Source organism: Trachypithecus francoisi, unplaced genomic scaffold (genome assembly GCF_009764315.1).
Source record: "Trachypithecus francoisi isolate TF-2019V2 unplaced genomic scaffold, Tfra_2.0 Lachesis_group8, whole genome shotgun sequence".
In the NCBI taxonomy this organism is placed as follows: Eukaryota; Metazoa; Chordata; class Mammalia; order Primates; family Cercopithecidae; genus Trachypithecus; species Trachypithecus francoisi.
Window position 1 is genome coordinate 15,740,824 of NW_022681473.1, and position 23,619 is coordinate 15,764,442.

The 23,619-nt window shown below is 54.5% G+C and overlaps 1 protein-coding gene across 1 annotated transcript; it reads right to left on the reverse strand.

Annotated features, from left to right (window-relative positions):
* Nucleotides 1-338: 338 nt before the first annotated feature.
* RTN4RL2 (reticulon 4 receptor like 2) lies at nucleotides 339-17,457 on the reverse strand. Its single transcript, XM_033205520.1, has 3 exons — nucleotides 17,036-17,457; nucleotides 9,845-10,326; nucleotides 339-1,709 (listed from the first exon to the last, which is right to left on the reverse strand). Exons 1-3 carry the CDS (start codon nucleotides 17,064-17,066, stop codon nucleotides 960-962), a joined length of 1,263 nt encoding a protein of 420 aa, XP_033061411.1. The 5' UTR covers nucleotides 17,067-17,457; the 3' UTR covers nucleotides 339-959.
* Between the last annotated feature and the right edge of the window lie 6,162 nt (nucleotides 17,458-23,619).

Sequence of the window (23,619 nt, forward strand, 5' to 3'; positions counted from 1 at the left end):
AGGGTCTGAAAGAAGGCTGTTAACCAGCCAGGAGGTCTTCTCCAGGCTTCGTTCCTCAGGTGCCAGACGACTCAGGGTTGGCTGCAGCTCTTCCCCTGGACAAATGAAGAGAAGAGGTGCCACCAGCACCCACTCTTGGCTGCCAGACTGCGTCTCACCTGGAACGCAGGGCTTCAGTTCCTCATCACGAGGGAGAGCGCACACCACCTCCAGCCACCAGGAAGCTCTTTGATGGCGTGGGAAGGCTCCCCTTCTCCAACCCTCCTGGCCCGAAAATCCTTACATTCTGAGACCTCATTCCACTTTCGGGGTCCCAAGTCAAGAAATCTTACAGTAGATAAAATAATAGAATTTTTTAATAAATTTTTTTCCCAAACAACTTCTTTTGATCTTCACCACGCGGGGGCCACAGTGGAGAGGAAAGTTCTCTCCAGGTGCCCTAAAAAGTGTCCAGGGTAGACTTAGGAGAAAAGTATTCCTCCAGTGTCAGGAGGTTGAGGGGACTAGGGTAAGCAGGGGTCAGGATCAGCCTGGCCCTGACTGAGGCATCCCCCAAAGGGTCCTGGGTGGGGCTCCCTGGGGGAGCTTCCAAAGGCTCTGCTGGTGGAAGATGCTCTGCAGACAAAAGCCCCTTGGGGTCCGCTGTGGGGCCTTAGGAGCGCGGGTCAGCGGCTGCCTGGGGTGCCCCACCCCAGCTTTGGGATGGGGAAGAATTAATGGCCAGAGTTGGGGAGGGCAGGGCTGAGCCACCACACGCGCCCTCTTGGGGCTGCCATAAGTCAGGACAGCCCAGGAGGCAGGCAAGGAGAGGAGGCCTGGTCCCCGGGGGAGGAGAGGAGCTGGGAGGGGAAAGGGAAGCAGCAAGGCCGGGGCGGGGGCGGGACTGGGGCCGGAGCCGCAGCCCCGGCTGGACGGGAAGCGGGTATCGGACACTGGCCTCTTCAATCTCAGCACCGCAGTCAGAGGTGGTGGGGCACCAGGAGCAGGAGGCAAAGCAGAGGGCTGGGGAGCCCGGCCGAGAGCGCAGGGCCTCGGGAGTCCGGGGGCGCCTGGCAGGCAGCGCCGGGGCACGTCTGCTCCCCACGCTGGTCCTCACCCCCGTAGCCACCCCAGTAGTCATCCTCGGTGGGCGCGTCCCCGCCCTGGTGCCCCCGCGAGTCTTCGGCGGGCAGATCTCGGTAGAGGGTGGAGGGGTCGGCGGGGGGCGCCCCGGCGTCTGCCACCCCGTACAGGTGGTTGGAGGAGCTGTTACCGCGGGCGCGGCTGCCCGGCCGCGTGGGTGCCGCGGGCGGACACGCCTGGAAGTCGGCCTCGCGGAGCGCGCGCAGGTCTCGGCCCTGGCGCTCAGGGGGCGTGGCGCAGGTCACGTCGGAGCTGGACACGCGCGCGCGCTGGAACCAGGCCCAGAGCGGCCGCGCGCGGCAGTCGCACGCCCAGGGGTTGGCGTTGAGCCGCAGGAACTCCAGCGAGGGCAGGTCGGCGAGCGCCTCGCCGGGCAGCGAGGCCAGGCTGTTGTTGAACAGGTAGAGGATGGTGAGGCGGCTGAGGCCGCGGAAGGCCGCGCGGTGCACGCCCTGCAGCCGGTTCCCGTGCAGCAGCAACCGGTCCAGGCTGCCCAGGCCGCGGAACACGTGCTCTGTGAGCAGCCGCAGGCGGTTCCCGTGGAGGAAGAGGTGGCTCAGGTTGGCCAGGTCCGCAAACAGGTCATCCTGGGTGGGGTGGGGTGGGACACAGAAGAATAGAGTGGGCCTAAGGCAGGGTGCGGACCCCGCTGGGGCCTGGGCCGAGGGAGGGAAGGGGGTGCACCGTGGCAGAAGAGAAAGGGTTGACCTTTTGATTCATTGCATCCTGGATTTGAATTCTGCCTCCTCTTAACCTATTTGCTGTGGAAAAAGTGGTATTGGTGAGGTCAGTGGTTCTTAAACTTTTCGGGTGTATTAGGATCCCCTGCGGATCTCTGAGCGGGCGGCAGGGTGGGGGGCAGAGTTTCTGATTCAGGAGGTTTGGGGGTGCAGCCTGGGAATCCGCATGTCTACAGGCTCCCCAGGGAAGCCAATGTGGCCATGGCAGGACCACAGTTTGAGTTTCAGAACTTATGGTTTGGTGAAGTATGGAGACTGGGGAGCCAGCCTTTCTGATTTCAGATCTTGGATCTGTCATTAACTGATGCCACCTTGGGCAAGTCACTCAGGATATCTGTGACTCTGTTTCCTCATCTGTATAATGTGGAGATTAAATTAAGCAGCATGTATGAAGGTGCTTAGAACACCTTTCCTTGTGGCGTTCCATGAGTTAGCCATTTTTTTTTTTTAATTTTTGTTTTTGTTTTTGTTTGTTAGCCATTATTCTTAACTTGGCCAAGCCAGTCATCCCTCTGTGCCTGTTTCCTCCTCTGTAAAATGGGGATGAGTGTACCTACTTCCTGGGTTTGTTCTGAGGATTCCAGAAGATGGTTCACATAAAGATCATATAAGGGCAGTGCTGGACACATGCCCAGCACACAGGGATTCAGTCCAGTGATGAAGCCCACAGACTCAGCACGTAGAGTCCTGGTTCAAAATCCAGCTTGCCTTTTCCCTAGCTGTGTTATTTTAGGCAAGTTTTAACCTCATGGAGTCTCAGTTTCCTCAGTATGTGTAACATTCCTTATTATGTATAACCCCCTTAGCAGGCTAAAGGAGGGCTGGATGATAAAATGCTGTTAAGGGTACAGTATCTGGCAAGTGCATAGTCAATCATCAATAAATGGTAGCTACTATGACAACAGAGGCTCAGTTAGAATTGGGTCCTGTCCCTTTTCTTTAAAAGAGGAGCTCCCTGGGGGAACCAAAATCCCGCTACTAGGCTGGGCATTGCGGTGAGGGGCATCAGCTCCACCCCCAGAGGCGGCAGGAGAGGAGAGGAAGGAAGCCGCATTGTATTACTATTCCCCTTAGATGCGCTGTCCCACCTGCCTGGGGCTAGGGAGTCACCTAATCAGGCCACGTTAGTGTGGAAAGGACCTTGGAACTATGGTTCAGAATTAACGGGGGTTGGGGGGTGGTGGGGGTGTGGCCCACGGTGGCAATGGGGACTCCTGGACTCTGCATTATAACCACCTCACCAGGGTTAGTGAGCTGATGATCAGCTGACTTGGGAGCTAATGCCTTGGCACCCATCAGCCCATCTCACTTTTTTAGAGGAGAGCACCGGGGCTCAAAGAGATAAGGGCTTGCCAGCGAGGGGAGCAGGACTTCAGCTCCCTGACCTCACTGCCTTGAGGTCCTCCCTTCTTGTGCAGGGCATCACTGTGGTCAGCAGGTTCCAGGAGGTCCCGGTCTCGGAATAGGAGCATCCACTCTGCTCAGGCCAGCTCACCCCGGGAGGCCTGTTCCCTGACTGTGGCTCTCCCTCCCTCACTGCCTGGGGAGACACTCCCCTCCCTGTGCCTGCCACCCAGGAGCCTGGTCGGAGGCCTCAGGTTGGGGGAGGGCGTTGACTCCCAGCCCACACCCACAGCCTCCACCTTCCTGTGCTCCTGCCTGTTCTCGCCCCCTCCCATCTGGCTTCCGCCCTCTTCGCTACAGGAACTGAGCCTGCCAAGAGCCCTCCTCTTGGCCACATTGAGATCCGTCCCCCTCAACCTTCTCGGCTGCCTCTGACACCAGCGTTCTCCGCCCCCTGCTGCCACTACCCCAAATCCTGGCTCAGGCCTCCAGCTGGCTCCTTGCACCTCCCTGGCCTCAGACTGGCTCACCATGGCCTGGTGCTCTTTTTCTCTTCCAGGCCCATCCAGGGGGTAGGCTTGGAATCCCTGCCACTCAAACACCTAAATAGGGTTCCTGTTTTTATGGAGTGGCAGCAAGAGTAGGACACACCCAGAGATGTATGATCAGAGGATAGATAAGGGGCCAGGGGTGGGGGGAGAGGGAACAGGGGTAATTCACATTTTGGGGACCTTGGGAGGTCAGGAAGAGTAGACCAAATGTTCAGAGATCCTAGGGAATTCAGGTACCTTTGACCCACAGCCCCAGGTTTTGGCCCACAGAATTTCTTGATTCCAACCTCCTCTCCTCTCCTTTTGTTTCTCTGCAAAAAGTCCTGCCCCTCCCTTCTTTGAGCCTCCACCTTGGGGTCCATTGCCCCTCCCCCATCCAAGCTGTTGCCAAATCCCGTTGCCACTTCCTTGACTGTAGCTCTCAAATCCGGTCTTTCCTCTCTCCCCTGTTAAAACCGTTCTCTGTGCATTAATAAGCTCTTGACTTTCACAGCCCTAGCTCTTCCTCCGCCCCTCCCTATCTCCCCTCCCTCTGGGCTGAGAGCCTCTGCTAAAGTCATCCTCTTCCATTTCAAAAACCACATTTCCCTCGCCTCCCCACTGGCCGGTTCACAGCTCTCTGCATCCATTTGGAATCTTAACACGGCATCCCTGCCCGCTTCCCTGACAGCATCCTGTTCTTAACCTTGCCTCCCTCCAAACTCCCAGCTCTTGGCTCTGACACTAATCAAATCAGCTGCTGGGCTGTGTGACCTTGGACAGCTCCAAGCACCTCTCTGTGCCTTGGTCTTTTCATCTGTGAAACAAGGGCCTTGGGATAGGTGATCTTTAAGATCCCATCCGCATCTGATTTTTATGAATTTGTGAGTTCTGGGATGTGCCTCATTCATTCAACAGAGCTGTACCGAGTGTCTACTCTGTGCCAGGCACCCCCGCTCACAGAGCTCATCAGTCTAGGATGGGTATCATCGTCATCATCGGCGTCAGCATTGTCAAGCAGGTAACTTATTGAGCTCTTACCACGTGCCAAGCTCTGTGCTACACAGATCTTATATAGTAACTTAATCGTCACAACCCTATGAGGTGGATACTATTATTATCTCCATTTCAGAGATTAGGAGAGGGAGCCTCAGAGAAGTGAAGTGACTCGCCTAGGGTCCAACAGCTAATAGGCAGTAACGTGGCTCCCAACTCCAGAGACTACTGAACAACTGCACTCTGGAGTCAGACAGACCTGGGCCAATTCTAGGTCACGTTCCTTACTAGCTGGGTGACCTCGGACTGTGCTTTTATTTTGCTGGGCTTCAGTTGGTGTCCTCCCTGGTAAATGTTCATGGATAGCTACCATTCATTGGATACTCACTTCGTATCAGACATTGGGCTGAGCTCAGTAGTATCTCCTTTAATCCTCACAACCCCTGCTCCCCAAGGTACAGGTTATCCCCATTTCACAGATGGGTCAATCGAGGCACAGAGTAGTTAAATAACTTGCACAAAACCATAGAGCAAATTGGAGGTGTGGCTGGGATTTAAACTGAGATCTGATCTGCTTGAGCGTAAAGACTGTTTTTAAACCATGCAGGCCAGCCATGTACAGTGGCTCATGCCTGTAATCCCAGCAGTTTGGGAGGCCGAGGCGGGTGGATTGCTTGAGTTCAGGAGTTCAAGACCATCCTGGGCAACATGGTGAAACCCTGTCTCTATAAAAATACAAAAATTAGCTGGACATGAAAGCACATATCTGTAGTCCCAGCTACTGGTGAGGCTAAGATGAGGGAATTGTTTGACCCCAGGAGATAAGGCTGCAATGAGCCATGATTGCGCCACTGCACTCCAGCTGGGTGACATAGTGAGACTCTGTCTCAAAAACAAAAACAAAACAAAATAAACAAAAACCATGCAGGCCATTTTAATGATTGAAAGAGAAAACAAGTGTCGGCCAGGCACAGTGGCTCACACCTGTAATCCAGCACTTTGGGAGGCCGAGGCAGGCAGATCACCTGAGGTCAGGAGTTCGAGACCAGTCGGGCCAACATGATGAAACCCCATGTCTATTAAAAATACAAAAAATAGCCAGGCATGGTGGCACATGACTGTAATCCCAGCTACTTGGGAGGCGGAGGCAGGAGAATCACTTGAACCTGGGAGGCAGAGGTTGCAGTGAGCCGAGATTGTGCCACTGCACTCCAGCCTGAGCAAGAGAGCAAGACTTCATCTCAAAATAATAATAATAATAATAATAAAAATAGAAAACAAGTGTCTTTATCATCTGTCTACACTTGAGTAGGGAATATGCTCTGGGAGAACAGGGCCACTGTTTCTGTTCTCCCCTGAATCCCTAGCACCTGGAACATTGCCTGGCATGTGGTAGGTACTCAGTAAATATCTGTTGATGAATGAACTCACCTGGCACAGTGCCTGGCATACAGCAGACAGTCCCTGAGAACCTCTACCCAACCCCATCTCCGTGTCTACCTTCTGCAACCTGAAAAGCTGTGGTCCTCTGGTGGAGCTCCCCTTCAGGGCAGCAGGCCTGGCTCCATCTTGGGTTACACCTGTACCCTGCAGATCTCACCCCAACCCACATATTTCCTCACCTGCCTGGGGCATCTCCCAGCCCAGCTCCACCAGGCAGTTCACAGGCAGAGGTGGTTTTTTCCATCTCCTCTAAAAGGCCAAGTGTGAAGTTGCTTCCTTCTCATGATGCCTGGTACCATTCATGCCAGGGGCATGGAGAACAAACACTTCCCATTTCAGAAGACCCCAGTGTCCACCTGAGGTCCCCTCTGCCCAAGCCTTTGCTGACCTCAGGTCCTGATCGCTGTTCTTGGCCCGAGAGTCAATGGAGGATGGGATCATAATAATAACATTTTTTCAGCACTGAACTATGTTTTTTTTTTTTTCTTTTTGAGATGGAGTCTTGCTCTGTCACCTAGGCTAGAGTACAGTAGCACGATCTCAGCTCACTGGAACCTCTGCCTCCCAGGTTCAAGTGATTCTTCTGCCTTAGCCTCCCTAGTGGCTGGGATTACAGCTGCCTGCCACCACGCCTGGTTAATTTTTGTATTTTTAGTAGAGATGGGGTTTCACCATGTTGGCCAGGCTGGTCTCGAACTCCTGACCTCAAGTGGCCATACTTGACCATACCAGGCCTGAACTATGGGCTTTCTATACACTAACTCGTTTCCTATTTACAGCCATTCTTGGTGGAAGGTATTATTTTCATTATTCCCAGTTTGTAGATAAAGTAAGTGAGGTTCAGAGAGGGTTAGCAACCTGCCTAAAGTTAAATAAGTCAGAAAATAGCAGACCAGGGATTCAAGCTCAGGACCTCTGACTCCAAATTCCTCCTAAACAACTAATATATATTGATAAGGAGATTCTGGAAGCATTAAATGCATGATCAATTTGTAGTAGTATTTGATCTCAGTAGTAGTAGTAGTAGTAGTAGTAGTAGTAGTAGTAGTAGTAATTATTATTATTATAGTGCCCATATCTTGAGAGTATGGCCTTGTGCTAAATGCCTTACATTTTAATCCTTACAAAACTTCTTAAATAAGGATTATTATTGGCCAGGCATGGTGGCTCACACCTGTAATCCCAGCACTTTGGGAGGCCGAAGCGAGTGGATCACCTGAGGTCAGGAGTTGGAGACCAGTCTGGCCAACATGGTGAAACCCGTCTCTACTAAAAATACAAAAATTAGCTGGGTGTAGTGACGCACGCCTGTAATCTTAGTTACTCAGGAGGCTGAGGCAGGAAAATCACTTGAACCTGGGAGGCAGAGGTTGCAGTGAGCCAAGATCGTACCACTGCACTCCAGTCTGGGCGATAGAGCGGGACTTCGTCTCAAAAAAAAAAAAAAAAAAAAAGATTATTATTTAGTACTATCCTGATTGCCATTTTAGAGATGAGGAAATGGAGATTGGGAGAGGTTAAGTAATTTGTCCAAAGTTATATAGGAGCCAGGATTTGAACCTAGGTCTTGCTGAGTCCAAAGTGTGTGCTTTCAAACATGAGTCTGCTCAATAGTACTCCAGAGTACTGTCCCCTTGTAGCCAGACCATGAGGTTCAAGCACCAGCTCTTCCTGGCTATATGGCCTCAGGAACATTCGTTCCATGTCCCCAGTGCCCCTAACTGTCCCTATCACCAGGCTGTTGTGAGGCTGAACGTGGTGGTGAGAAGACATAAGCCTCGAGTCATGTCGACAATGGTTGAAAGATTTATGATTAGAGGCGACTATATCTCTATAGAGTCTTCAGGGCCCCCAGCCTCAGCTTCTTCATTGTTAACAAGGAGGCAAAAATAATCTCCCAACTGGGCTATAGAAATGAGATGAGGTGGCTGAGTGCACTTCATAAACTGTGAGGTGCTGGGAAATTTAGGAAGAGGACAAAAGGAGGGTGTTGTCTGGGACTCACTCATGACCTCAGTATAATCCTTGAAGTTGACCCACATCTTCAGGATGGAGTCCAAGTTGGGCCACTTCACTGAAACCAATGTTAAATAAGGCTCGTTTCTTTTTTTAAAATAGTATTTTAACAAGCATTTATATAGCACTTACCGTATGCCAAGCACTATTCTAAGTGCTTTACAAATTATTCATGCATTTAATGCTTTCAAAATCCCTAGGAGATGGGTGCTCCTGCTACCCCCATTGTACAGATGAGAAAACTGAGGTCTGAGGAGGTTAAAAAAAAAAAAAAAGCCACACGCTTGTAAATGGCAGAGTGGATACCTGTAAAGTGCTTGGCACAGGGACTGACCCTGTGTACCCACTAAGTGGTGGTGGCTACTGCTATTACTGTCACTATTTAGGCAACAATAAGAATAACAGAAGACCTATTTCTCCAATATACTGTGCATTTAACTTCTTCCCCTCCTCATGGGAATGGTATCTCTGTGAAGGCAGGGCGTTTGGTCTGTTCTGTTCACTGCTGTATTCTTAGCATCTAGCTCGTAGTGGGCGCTCAGTATGTTTGTTAGACTGTTATGGCTATTGTTATTATCATTAGCATCATCAGCACTGACCTGATTTTCCAACCAGCAGATTGGTAACTAGTTAGGCACTAGCCCTGGATGAGGCAGAGGCAGCACCTTCCAGGTTCCAGTAGGGAGAGGGCAGAATTTGGATATCCTCACCCTCTTCCAGCCAGAGGCTCTGTAGCCAAGGGAAGATTTTCTCTCAGGGTGGTTTGGAGGGTGTGTTATTGCTTCCTGGGGATATGGAGTGGGAGGATTTGTGTGTCAAACAGTCAGCATAACAACAACAATAAACAATAGTTAGATCAATAATAATAACAATAAATAACAATTACTGTTATTCCTTCCATTTTCAGAGCATCCATTCTCCAGCTGCATAACAGAGATTTACCCTTTTCTTTCTTCCCCTGCATTGAGATGACAGGTTTGGACAACGAGAATCTAGAAGGGTTGTGGGCTTCTCCTGTCCCATGACCCAGTGAATTGGAGAGAAGCGCAACTTTCTGTGGGATGCCAGTGGCTGTGGCTCTGCCTTCTCTCTCTACTTCCCTGTGATGTGGGCAGACTTGAGGGTGGGTGAGAAAAACAGCTGCAAAGGCCTTTGGGCAGTGGACCTTGGGGGAAGGCAGAGTACCCTGAAGGCAAACACGTGAGATCAGAGAAAGAGACAGATACACACACGCAGACAGACATGGGGGTGTATGCAGAGTGGGTGTGTGAAGGGAGACAGACAGAAGAGGCAGAAGACAGATGGGGGAGGCAAGTTAGTGAGAGAGGCAGTGATGGATGGAAAGGGATAGACAGACAGACAGGCAGAGGCAGAGAGGTGAAGGTTGTGGAGTTGGAGAGAGAGAGAGAGAGAGGAGCAGCAAGGGACCTAAACAGGTAGAGAGAGAGACAGAAGGGACAAAGTAAAGCCCCTGGAGAATCTGAAAGAGACAGAAACTTAGAAAACAGACAGAGACAGAGAGAAATGGAGATGCTGAGGCAGGAAGGGTGGCCTGGGGAGAGAGGAGGGATGCACGCCAGGGTCGGGGAGCAGAGGGGCCCACAGAGAGAGGAAAGCAGAAAGGGGCTGAGGGTGGGCGCAGGGCAGGCTCACCTGTAGGTGGAGCAGGCTGTTCTCCTGGAGGTAGAGGTACTGCAAGCTGACCAGGCCGCGGAAGATGGTGCCGGGCAGGCTGCTGAGCTGGCAGCGGTACAGATGCAGCGACTGCAGCCGCTCCAGGCCCTGGAAGGTGTCGGGCTCCAGCGAGCGCAGGTGCCGGTTGTCACCGAGGTCCAGCTCCTCCAGGGCTTGCAAGTGGCGGAAAGTGCCCGGGTAGATGGTGGAGAGGTTGTTGGAGAAGAGCCACAGGGTGAGCAGGCTGGGCCCGAAGGTGCCTGGCCGCAGCGTGCGGATGAGGTTGTTCTGCAGGAAGAGTCGCTGAGTGCTGGGTGGCAGGGACAGCGGCACAGAGGAGAAGTTGTTGGCCTGGCAGCTCACGGTGGGTGGGGATGAGTAGCAGGTGCAGAGCATGGGGCAGCTGGGGGCCGCCGGGGGCAGGGCCAGGAGCATCAGCAGGAGGCAGGCCGAGGCGGGAGCTGTGGGGAGGGGAAGCAAAACTTACTAGGTGGGCTTCCAGGGCAGGAGTGCCAGCCCACCCACTTGGTAAAGGCCTAGATCCGGCTGAATATGGTGGTTCACACCTGTAGTCCCAGCACTTTGGGAGAACAAGGCAGGAGGATTGCTTGAGGCCAAGAGTTTGAGATTATCCTGGGCAACATAGGGAGACCCCTGTCTTTACAAAAAAAAAAAATGAGCCAGGCATGGTGGCATGTGCCTGTAGTCCCAACTACTTGGGAGGCTGAGGCAGGAGGATCGCTTGAGCCCAGGAGTTGGAGGCTGTAGTGAGCAATGATCACACCTTTGCACTGCAGCCTGGGCAACACAACAAGACCCTGTTTCAGGGGGAAGAAATTAAAAAATAAAAATAAAGGCCTAGAACCCTGGCGCTCCCGTGGGGGCTCAGGGGACAACGTTACAGCCTCAAGTGGCCTGGCCATTTCCACTTTCTGGGGCTTCTGGTATATTAAAAAATAATGCCAAAAGGCCATTGTAGAAAGCACTGTGAATTGTTTGAAGAATGATAATCTTTTCATTCCTGTTTTCACTATTGCATGTTTGACCTTGTCTAGAAATTAATGTCAAAAGACTAACGTCAGGGTTTCTCTGCCTCAGTATTGACAGTTGGCCGGATAGTTCCTTGTTGTGGAGGCAGCCCTATATAAGGCACTTAGCAGCATCTCTGTCTTCTACCCACTAGATGCCAGCAGCACCCTGCCTCCAGTTGTGACAACCAAAATGTCTCCAGACATTGCCAAATGTCCCCTTCAGGGCAAAGTCACTCTACTGGAGAATGACTGGAAGTAACCTGGGACCCTTTGGAGATCTGAGACCCGTGTGAAGTGGGGTCACCCTGGAGTCTGGTGTTGCCAGCCCACTGGTGCCTAGTGCCCTACTTTCCTGTACTTTTCACCCTTGCAGAGTCAGAGCCTTTCTGTGCTGGGAGGGGCCTTAAGGGTCAGGGCTCAGTGGGTCTCCAAGTGAGGCCACCAGCCAGTCCTAGGCATGATGCAGAATTCCTGGGGGGACAGCCTGGGAATCTGCATTTTACACCCCAGGCTCTCCTCATTCGCAGTTACTTAAACACTTTTTTCTTTTTTTTCTTTTGGAGACACGGTGTCTTGCTCTATCGCCTAGGCTGGAGTGCAGTGGTACGGTTACAGCTTACTGTAATCAACCACTTGGGCTCAAGCGATCCTCCTGCCTCAGCTTCCTGAGTAGCTGGGACCACAGGCCCATGCCACTGTACCCAGCTAATTTTTTTAAAATTTTGGCCAGGCGCGGTGGCTCACGCCTGAAATCCCAGCACTTTGGGAGGCCGAGGCGGGTGGATGACGAGGTCAGGAGATCGAGACCATCCTGCCTAACACGGTGAAACCCTCTCTCTACTAAAAATACAAAAAAAAAAAAAAAAAAGCCGGCATGGTGGCAGACGCCTGTGGTCTCAGCTACTTGGGAGGCTAAGGCAGGAAAATGGTGTGAACCTGGGAGGCGGAGCTTGCAGTAAGCTGAGATTGCGCCACTGTACTCTAGCCTGGGCGACAGAGTGAGACTCCATAAAAAAAAAAAGAAAAATTTGTAGGTATGGGGTCTTGCTATGTTGCTTAGGCTGGTCTCAAACTCCTGGCCTCAAACAATCCTCCCACCTTGGCCTCCCAAAGTGTTGGGATTTCAGGCATGAGCTACTGCATCTAGCCAAAAAAAAATTTTTTTTTTCCCAAAGTAACTTTTGAAGGTTGAATATGATCCATCCTTCTTATGATACTGATGAAAAAGCAGGCCTAGAGAGCCTGGGGACTAGAGAGTGAAGTGCAGGTGCCTGTACTCATACTTTAATAGGGGTGCAGGGCCTACCATCATCCCTGGCCTTTACCTTCCTGCCCTCACGATAGCTGATAAAGTTCTAGGCTGGAACTAGCTTGACCTCTGCACTTTCTCATGATTTCCAGGTGACTCCTGGGATTTTCTTCTGGCAGTTTTGCCTGGGGAGAAAGGGAGCCTGCACCCCCAAAGCCAGGCAGTCATTCCCTGGGCACACGGTGACTGAACACCTTCTGCTTCAAGCAACATCCTAGGCTTTTGAAGGCAGAGGGGAGGAAGACCTGTTTCTGCACCCTGAGATCCTGGGGCTCCTTGGGGTTCAGAGACCCTGGGAGAGACTGAGGGGCTGATGATTTTGAGTGTGGGATCTCCAAGGCTGCAAACTGCACATGCTCAGTGGTTGTTTTGTATGTGATGTGTCACGCTCCTGAGGTTGTCATGTGTGTGAATGTGTGTATGTGTCTGTGATTTTGGGTAGTGGTGTGAGCCAGGTGCTCACCAAATGCAGTGCTGCTGAGCCAGGTGTGCACGCACGGGACCGACAGGCCCCGAGTGTGACGCTGGCATCCCAGCTACCCTGGTGTTCCTCCTCCAGAGGGGGGAGCATACAGGTGTGGGGTGAAAAATCCACACTCCCAGTGTGCTGCTCCTCGCTTTTGGGCCCCACCGTGAGTGTCCCCGGCCCCTCCGGGTGCTGCGTCGGTGCTGCGTCGGTACGTGCTGGCTGTCCTCCGCGTGTGTGTGAGCGCCGGGCCCCGTGCGTGTGTAGGCTGGGTGTGATGTAATACTCAGTGACACAGCGGCTGCTGTTCCATTCGTTCACACCACCTCCGCGTTTCTCGGCCCTTCTCACCCCTCCCCCGTGCGGCGTTTCACGATTACTTTCTCCTCCTGAGTTTCTCAGACCCACGTGGGGTGGAGGAGCAATGTCTCTCACCCCTCATCTGAACCAGGCAGAGGTGGAGTGTGGAAGCACAGTGGGGACCCTGAGTGGGTTTCATGAGGGTTGAAGTTTGGGGCTTAGAACTGGAGATTTCAAAGCTGGAAAGGTGCCCTCGATTCCTCTGGTTCAAGCATCTGTTCTACTGAGGTGATGATTGGAGCTCAGAGAGAGAAAACGACTTACCCAAGGTCACACAGCAAAGTGTTGGCAGGGAAAAGGCCAGAAAAGTCTCTCGATGCCTAGCCAGGGCACTTCCCTTCCTGCCAGAGTCACCCTCTAATCTCTGCCTCCCTAAGGACTTGACACCAAAAGAAGCCAAATCCTTCTCTGATCCCTTAATCCTACCCCTTATCCACAAGTTCACCAGAGTGTGAGCCCTGATGGCCACCAGCCCCTGGAGGATTACGGAGTTCTTCCCCAGCCTCCGCACTGACGCTGCCCCAGGAGGGACAGAGGGAAGGACATGCAATCTCAGAGGGCCCCAGAGGCATGGCCCATTCCCCTGGCACCAGGGCTCCTTCCAGCTTGAGGGTAAACTCTGCAGGAGCTGGCAAGGGTGCCTACTCCTCTTTCTTTCCCTAGACTCTCCTGCTCCCCACCTGCCCGCATTAGACTGCTTCTCTTCTCTTTCCCCACGCTCCTTCCTTCCGTCTTGTTCCCATGTCTCCCCCAGCCAGGGCTCACCTCCCCCAGCCCATGAGAGTGGTCCCTGCAGGCTCTCTGAAGAGCGACCCCATGCTGGGCGCCCCTCCATAACAGCTGCTGCATAACAGTGACTCTGTTGCCATTTCTGGCCCTTGCCACTGCCGTGCAAAGCAGCTGTAACCCAAGGAGCTCATCCATAATTCACGCTGAGGCTCTCACTGGAGGCAAGGAGGAGGGGAGAGTGGGGGGCTCTGGGCTTCACTGTCCCCAGGCCTGCTGGGGCTGGAGCGAGCACTCCAGGGCAGAGGTGGCGGGACTGGGGGGTTGGAGGACTAGAGAGCTGTGCCTTTCCCTCCCTCTCCCGCCCTCGGTCCCTGCCCTACCCAGTGTGTGCCCTTTTCTTTCTTGCCATGTCCCTTCCCCACCCCCTGTTCTCACACCTCCTCACCACCACTCCTTCCCTCCAGGCCCAGGCCTCCTCTCTCTCCCGAGGACCACAGCTCTGCTCCTGGCCTTCATTTTGTGAATTCCCGGTGGAGACTGGGGCAAGATGCACAGAGTGTCAGAGCTGGAAAGGGGGATACCTCGGTGGCCACCTAGAGCCGACCCCTCATGTCACAGGTAACACCGCTGAGAGCTGGGGAGGGGCAGTGTCAGTTTCTGAGCACCCCAGGCCTCCTGATCAGATCTCTACAGCTTGTCTTCATTGTCTTTCTCAGAGGCCTTCATTTCATCCCTCCACTACTTCATGGACAGAGGAAAGCCCTTTGTAGCAGCCTCCCCCGCCCTCTCGGCTCACCCCCTCCTCTAAAGTCAGCAGGGGCTGGCTAGAGCTGCAGGGGAGAGTATAGCAGGGTAGGAGGAAACCAGGAAGCACCTATTTTGTCCCAGGCACTGCATTTGTACATGTCAACTTCTTTATACATTAAACACAACACACATAACCCCCTAGAGGTCAGCATTGTGGCCCCCAATTTGCAGATGAAGGAAGCCCCAGAAACTTGACACAGTGGCCTCGGGTCATGCAGCTAGTACAAGGTGGAACCCAGATTGGAAAAGAGGGGCATCAAGCCCATGTCAGAGAGACTCTCTGACCTTTCTTTAAGAGGTCGTCACATCCTCCGCAGAAACCACGCCTGAATGTGTGAGACGCTGCCCTTGAGGTAAAGACAGGAGAGAAACTGCACACAGGTGCCTAGGGCTGGGCCAGCCACAATGCTGAGTCTGTTTGGCTATTTCAGGGTCAAGGCAAGAAAGGGACTCCAGCTCTCTGCAAATTTCATCTCCCAGGCTTCCAGTTGCAGTTGTTCTAGAGTAGTAATTACATTTGGGAGTCAAGAAGAGATGACCCCTGTCCAGAGGATATGGCCAGAACTGACCAGAGGAGGGAGCCAAGAGAGGCTAGAACATGGTATTGATCCCGGAAGGCTGAAGTATCCAGAGCCAAAAGTATCCGTTCAATGAGGGACCACTGTCCAGGACTCTGGCTATGAAACCTTGGAGTACCAAGGCTCAGAAACAAAGTTCTCAGCCCACAGGCCGCTCTTTGGGCTGGAGGCCCCTGTAGAAGAAGGAACTTGAGGAGGAGAAAACTAGACCCAAGGTAGGGGGCAGGATCCAGGCTACCCACCCACAGGGCAGAGTCCCTGGTAGAGAGTGGTCCCAGGAAAGGATGCTCCCTGGAAAGGCAGCGGAGGCCTCTTGCTCTGAAAGGAGGGGCACAGGGTCCCAGACGAGAAGCAAGGGCTCCACACCCAACAGGCTGCTTCAGGGAAGGGCCAGGGCCTGCGGGCAGATGCTGTGGGGGCAGGGGCTGAGGAGGTGGGAGCTGAGGAGTGGGATGGAGGAGGTGGTGATACCAGTGACGCAGGGGCCTGGGGAGGCACTGACGCGGGTGACGGAGGTTTAGAGCTGCTGCAAACAGCTTCTCACTCTGCCAGAATGTAACACCCCAAAATAAGCAGCCACCGTGGTGGTGGCGGTGGCTGCAGAATCCAATGTCCGGGCCGGATAAATAAATGGCAGCACAGGAGCCAGCCTGGTTGCCCACCCTCAGAGGCTGCCACTCCCCTTCCAAAGTCTTCACCCTCTGTCCCTCACAGCCATCCCCAAGGCCCTGAGCTCAGAGCACCCCCCATCTGGCCCACCAGCCACTCCCTGAGAGAAGAAATGTGGCAGGCAGGCGCTTTGGGAAAGGAGGGCTTCCCACGTGGAAGTGGTTACCAGAAGCCTCTTTGTCTCATCCCTGGGCAGCACCCCCCCAGCCCCCAGTCCCTCTCTCCCAGATCTTCTCTTCCTCCTCCTTGTCCCTCCTCTCCAGCCCTTCTCCCACCCATGGTTCCCAGTCCCCAACCCTCTTCCCCGGTTCCTGCTGCCCCTTCTCTAGCCACCATCCCCATCCTTCTCTGGTTTCTGATCTTTCCATTCTCCTTTTCCATTCTGGTCCCCAGGGTCCCAGTCCTAATTCTCTTTCCTGCTACCTCCATCCGCGGATTCTGGGTCCCCGTCCCTAGTCTTCTTCCCACCCCTCCCCTGATCTGGTCTTTCCTCTCCTTCCCTCTTCCTTGGTTCTCACCTGGGTCCTACTTCCCTCCACGCTTTTCCCGTCTAACCTTTATTCCTTCTCCTCCTCCCCCTCCCCCGCTCCATCTCCCTCCTCCTTTCAGCTTCCCTCACCACTTTCTCCATCTTTGACTTCCCCTTCCTATCACTCTCCCCGACCCCTCCCCACCCCACCCCCAATCTCTGGCCCACACCCTTATCTGTCACTCAATCAGTAGAACTATCCTCTTTCTGGCGCCCTCCATCTGTCCTACCAAAGAGGGACACTTGGATTTCCCTCTGCGCCTCCTACCCCCCCAGACAGCCCCCTACCCACATCTCCTGTCTTCCCAGGTGGCCAGAAAGTGCTGAGGCACCGGGCAGGAGGAGTTGCTGAGTCGGCGCTTCCCCAGCCGGCCCGAGTCCTCGGCGTCCCCCGGAGCAGGTGGAGCCGGGACAGTGGAACCTGAGCTTCCCTTCCCCCTCCGGGCCGGGTCCACCTGTCCCCTGCGTCCCACCTCGGTCACGAGCTCCTCGCACGCGCCTGCAGGCTCCTAGCCAAGTGCCCTCCTGCTGAGAGCAGCCCTGGCGGCGGGGGCGCGGCCCCAGCGCTGAGCTTTTCTCCTTCCCCAGGTTACCCCACATCCCCAACTGCCCCACCCTAGATCCCTGAAAGAAGGGGCGCCCTGCTTCTCTCCCCAGGGTGCCCTCCGCTCTCCCGCCGCCGGGGTTCCTACCTTGCAGCAGGCGCCTGAGCCCGGGCAGCATCTTGTCTCGACGCTCGGGGGAGGGGGCGGCGGGGGGAGGGCGCTCCCACTCGCTCCCTGAGCCCGCCGGATGCACGGCGGGGACCCCGCGGGGCTCCGGGAGGGCCCGGGAGTCCCCGGGCTGCGTGGCCGGGCCGCTGTGCTCTACCCTGCGCCCCCCGGGCTGCGGGCCTCGGGAGGAGCCATCGGCCCCGACGGGACGGGGCGGGGCGCGACGGGGCGGGGAGGGCTGGGGCTGGCAGTCAACGCCCTGCGCCCGCGCCCCGCTAGCTGCACTGTCGGCTCGAGAGTCCGTCAGTCCGTCGGTCCGTGCGCCCAGGCTGCTAGCCGAGGGAGAGTGGGGACAGCGAGGAAGCTCTTCCCAACCACCCCCACTCCTTCCCGCACTCGCTGGCTCCTCCCTCGCTTGCTGACTTGCCGACTTAACCCTTTCTCGACCACTAGGAGGCGGGAGCGGCTTTCTAACCCCCTCCACTCCACCCCCCTCCCCCCGCTCAAGGGACCCGAAGGACTGTGTTCGATCGTCCTCGCGGCGCCACGCTTCTAGAGAAATCCCTTCTTGGGGGAATGCGGTAGTTTAGGGGAACCCCGTGGACTTGTCCTGTTCCCCCCTCCCAACTTTCCAGGAGAAGATGAGCTTCTGGGTCACCCCCTCCCCCGCCCCCAGCCGCCTCCCTCGCGCCAGTGCCCCGGCCTCCAGCGTTTCTGTCCCCTGGGACAGCTCCAAGATTCCACTTCTCCTTCCATTCCCAGACCTCAAGCCCAGTGTGCGACTATAAGAATAGCATATGCAGGAGTTTGTGCGTGAAAGATAGAGTGCATATGAGCGTGCACGTGCGCGCAAGGATGCTTGTGCAGGTGTGACTCAGGATGCTTGCACGTTACCCTCTGTACGGGCTTGGGGAAGCGGGGGGCACGTGAGTGTGCACACGGTGAACGGCTGAGAGTTCGCCAGCGTGCATGTCTAAGCTGGTGGGAAACGTGAGGCTGTGCGAGGTTTTGCGCTTGCGATCTTGGGGATTGGTGGAGAAGAAATATGTGCCCGGTGTGTGTATGCCCCTTAGCGCATTTACGAGCGGGTGCGAGTTGGGCACGTGTGCGAGTGTGTGCGTTTTTTTGTGTATGTGTGATGCGTCCGGGAGGGGAGATCTTATCCCCCGCGGGGGTGCAGGAGAGAACCCAAAGCTGGGGAGAAGACTGTTGGTTTCGTGCGAACTTCCTCTATACCCTTTTAAAGAGGGGCGGATTATGGTCTCACTGGAGCCCCTCTGGCCCTTCGTGGCAGTATCAGCCGACCCATCACCTATGCACTTCCCTACAAAAGCTCCCAGGTCTTGACTCGGTCCAATTCGTCCGCGGAGCCGCCCCGGCGTGGGATACGCTTGGGGCCCTCGGGGGAGCCGCTTCGGGTACGGTGACCAGGCAGCGCCGGCGGGGTTGGGGGTGCTGGAGCCGCGGGTGCGGCCGTGCCGGGCCCCTGAGCCCCGTGCGCTGCCGTTCCCGCAAGCACAGAAGCCCCTCACCCCGCCGCCCGCGCCGCGGCTCCTCCTTTCCTATCCGTGCCAGGGTCCAACGCAGTGCCTGGCATACAGTCGGCGCTTGATAAATGTTGGTCTTATTCTTCCCATTCATTCTCTGCTCCTTCCACGGTTTCTCGTTCTTCTTGCGTTTTCATTCGATTTCTCTGGTTTTCTCCCCCGACTCTTATTCATATTTCGTGGTCTCCGTCTCTGTTCCCTCCCTCCCTCCCTCTCTCGGGCCTTTCCTCTCTTTACTCGTCTGTTTCCCTGCCTGGTCTTCTTTCTCACTGTCTCTCCGTGTCTTCGTCTCTCTCCTCCTCCCGCTCGGGGCTCCCTGCATCTCTGTCTCTCGTCTCTGTGTGTCTCGGTGTCTCTGCCTCCCTTTCTCTCCCCCAGTTTCATTCGCAAGTTCCCGGCCCGCGGGCACCTCGGCTCTCGGGCGCCCCCTGCTGGTTCCATTTTCGGACCTTCCGGGGCTCCCAGCTCCTCTCTGTGCCCCTAAATTTCCTCTCCCGCCCCTCTCGTTTTCGGATCAGGTAGAAACAGAAAGGAGCATCTGTGGGGTTCCCGTCTCCCCTCACCCCGGGCTCCCCCTATCTCCTGGAGGCAGGACAGGCCCCTGCATTTCCCCAGGACCCACCCCGACTAGGGCCCGCGCCTGGGGGGAGGGCCTGGAGGCGGCGGCGGGGAGGGAGTGTTGGGGGTAGCAGGGTGGGGTTTGGCGTCCTTCCCCGGAATGAGCCGCGGCACAATCTGTCGCTGGGTTTGTTTGCCGAGCTGCCTCCGGAGCGCAGTGGGGCTGGCTCCCGGGGAGCGAAATATCACAAGATGCGGAGACAGACGTTGAGGGGCGGGTGGGCGGCGGGCTGACTCAGGTGTGCTGTCATCGGTTCCCGGGGCCCGCGCTCTTCGGAGAGAGGTGGGAGGGGACCCCGGGCCCCCAGCGCAGGCGGAACCCCGAAGCTGGGAGGGGAGTTCCCCCTCCCGGGACGAGCTGCGAGGAAAGGGAAGCCCCGTCCAGGAATCCCTGGCTCCAGGCAGTCGCAGCCCCTCTGCTCATCCCCGCCCGTTATACAGGTGTCACGATTTCCCATAATTATCTGCTGACTCATCCCCTCCACACCCAACTAGACTACCAGCTTTTTGAGGGCAGGGAACTCCTGTCATCCATTGTTGTGTTTCCAGCAGGTGCCCACTGAAGACTTTTGGGTGGTTGGCTAGTGGTTGGCTGGTCTCATTTTACAGTGGGTGCCACAATGCATTTGGTCTTCTCTGTAGAGAACTCTGATCCCTCTTTCCTCTCGCCATCCACATTTGCTGTCCCCATTCCACCCAGCTCCAGTTAGGGTTGGGGAGAGGGGAGGAATTGGAAACTTGAGTCTGGAGATCAGAGTTCTCCAGGTGACCCTGGACAATGTACTCCCCTTCCTTGTGCCTCAGTTTCCTCATCTGTACGGTGAGGCTACCCGGTCATCGCGAGGCTGCATTAAGTCTCCAGGCACTCCAGGTATGAGAAAGTGCTTGGTAAAATGAGGTCTGTGTGTGTGGAGGGGTGTAGGTAGGTGATGTCGTTACTATTTTGGCAGTAATTCTTCGGTGGCGATTGTTGTCCCAGTAGAATCAGGCACACCATGCTTGAACATGAGTTGGGCTTCTGCAGTTAGATGTTTTGAGATCCGAGGAGTAAGCTGATGGCAAGGTGTAATCGAGGACTCAGCCTCTGGCTGGACTCTGGGCTGGAGGCTTGGCCGGGCTTTGGGGTGCTGGGTCTTCAGGCCTCAGCTGCAGTGCTGGCCCGCCCTCTGGTGGCTCTAGATGGATCTGCAGCCCCACGGGAAGCCAAGATCTCTGGAGATGGGCTCAGCGACGGATTTTCCCTGGAAAGGAAGACGACCGCCACCCCCACCCCCACCCCCGCCCACCCCATTGTCTGGAGAACAGCAGGCTTTGGAAAAGAGACCAGGTAGAAGGAGGGGTATATTGGCACAGACTGGATGAGTCTGGACTTCCGAGTTCCCACTTACTAACAGCGCAGCTACTGTCAATGTGCCACCCAAGATCCCACTTCCCTCTGGGCATACCCACCGAGTGAGTCCACAGAACCTCCCTGGCTCTTCCCTTCACCTCTTTGGCACCTTCACTGCTTCACTGTGTAGAACGCTTGGCGGTTAGTGTGCAAGGTGCGGTGGCTCAGTGGTGGAGAGCACAGGCTTTGATGGGTTTGTGCCCTGGCTCTGCGGCTCTCTAGCTAGAGGGGGGACCTTGGGCAAGTCGCTTACTTTTTCAAACCCCAGTTTTCCCATTCAGAAGATGGGAGGGGGCGGGCATGGTGGGTCGTCTTGGTAATCCCAGCAATTTGGGAGGCTGAGGTGGGAGGATTGCTTAAGACTAGGAGTTCAGACCAGCCCTGTCAACTTAGCGAGACCCCTGCCTCAAAATTAACCAGTCAATCAATCAATAAAAGAAATTGGGCGGTGTTGACACTAGTTCCCAGCTCAAGTTTGAGACCATCCCTGGTGACTTAGCAGGACCTTGTCTCAAAATAAATAAATGAATAGATAGATAGATAGATAAATAAATAAATAAATAAATAAGGTGGGAGGAAGGAGGGGCGATACTCATTTCCAGCTCATAGGGTTGTTTGAGGAGTAAAAGAAACAAAACATGAAAGAACATAACAGAGTAGCTGACCCTGTGTTGGATAAATGCTGATAATATTATTTTTACTTTTAGCCTAATGACAATCTGGAGAAATAGGCATTGCAGTCTAGAGGCAGAAAGAAAAATGATGACCTGCAGTCATTTATTTTTTTGAGACAGTGTGTCACTCTGTCTTACTCTGTCACCCAGGCTGGGGTGCAGTGGCATGATCCCGGCTCACTGCAACCTCCACCTCCCAGGCTTAAGCAATCCTCCTACCTCAGCCTCCCAAGTAGCTGGGAGTACAGGCAGATACCACCACGCCTGGCCAATTTTTGTAGAGATGGGGATCTCACTATGTTTCCCAGGCTGGTCTTGAACTCCTGGAATCGAGCAATCTGCCTGCCTTGGCCTCCCAAAGTGCTGGGATTGCAGGTGTGAAACCACTGCACCCGGCACCTGTGGTCTCATAAGGAGTGAGTGGCAGAGCCAGGTCTGGGGGTCATTTTTTAGATATGACTTCCTACCCACGTTAACTACCCCTCAGATGACCTTCACAGCTCCACCCTACCTGGCTTTTGCCAGGGATGCCCACTGTGGTAAAAAGAATCCTGGCCCAAATTAAAAGTCCTGAGTTCCAGAGTGGACTCTCCCTCCAGACAGCTGAGTAACTGGGCCAGACCTCTCCTGTCTGGGCTTCAGGGTCCCATTATTGAAGGGAATATCTTGGACTATATTCTTGAGAGTCCTGCAAAGCTACATCTTAGTATCATCTGGGTGTCTCCATGACTGCCAAACTAGAAGTTACCAAAAATGGAGCCTCTCAGCTAGATCCCACGCTGCCTCCACTTTCTCAGCTCTGGGCACGGGGGAGAATCAGATTTTCTAGGGATTCCTCCAGACCCCACCCTGGGCTCCTCAGCTCTCCCACTGGTCACCAGACCTGCTCCTGAGCCAGTCAGTGGCCCCATGTGCTGCCTACTGTGCTGGGAGGTAGAGGGACGGAGGTGCACTTGTCACCCAGAACCCTTCCACAGTGAGTTCCACGCCCTGTTCTGCCTGGTCCAAGGGAACAGGGCTCCTTTCTAGGCCCTTTCTAAACCAGGGAAGAAAACCTAGATTAGTATAAAGGCCAAGGTTGTCAGAACATGTTTTTCTCTTTCCTTGTCTCGTTTTTAGGGTCCCTGTTCATGTATTTTATTTATTTATTTATTTATTTATTTCGAGATGGAGTCTTTCTCTGTCACCCAGTCTAGAATGCAGTGGCAAGATCTTGGCTCACTGCAAGCTCTGCCTCCCAGGTTCAAGCAATTCTCCTGCCTCAGCCTCCCGAGTAGCTGGGACTACAGGCGCACGCCACCACGCCCAGCTAATTTTTTGTATTTTTAGTAGAGACGGGGTTTCACCATGTTGGCCAGGCTGGTCTCAAACTCCTGACCTTGTGATCCACCCTCCTCGGCCTCCCAAAGTGCTGGGGTTACAAGTGTGAGCCACCATGCCCGGCCTATTATTTATAAGATAATGGGTATATATTAAATCCTTGCTTCATGTCATGAACTTATGTGTGCTGGCTGATGTAGAGTAACTCTATGGGGGAGAGTCTGTGAATATCCCCTTCTTACAGATGGAGAAACAGACTCAGAGAGGTGGTGCTGCTCTTACATCTGGGCAAAAACAGTCCTTTCCTGAGCCCTGTGCTTTAGAGGGCTCTGCTCTGGCCCTCCTCTAGCCAGTTTCCCTGAATGGGGCAAGAAGTCCCTAAGGCCAAGGGATGTGCCTCCCAGAGGCTGCGTCTCTCTTGCAGACCACACTTAGGGTATCCTGGACCCTGGAGTCTCAAAAAGCCCAAGTTGACTTCCTGGGCCTTTGTGGGCTTCTTCTCTGAACTGCCTTTCTGCCAGTGCATGAACCCACGGCCAAAGGGTAGCCAAGGGGCAGATGTTTGGAGAGGGTGTGGCTGGGCCTTAGACATATGAGTGGGATATTCACATGTATGGACATGAGGCTCTTTGTTGCCTGAGATGGAGCTGTGTTTGGGAAGTGGAGGGGAGCTGGGTGTATTATTTTTTTTTTTTTTGAGATGGAGTTTCGCACTTGCTCTTGCTGCCCAGACTGGAGTGCGATGGCACGATCTTGGCTCACTGCAACCTCCACCTCCCAGGTTCAAGCAATTCTCCTGCCTCAGCCTCCCAAGTAGCTGGGATTGTAGGCATGCACCACCATGCCTGGCTAATTTTGTATTTTTAGTAGAAACGGGGTTTCACCATATTGGTCAGGCTAGTCTCGAACTTCTATCCTCAAGTGATCCACCTATCTCAGCCTCCCAAAGTGCTGGGATTACAGGCATGAGCCACTGGGCCTGGCTGCTGGCTGTATTTCTGTATAGAACTTCAA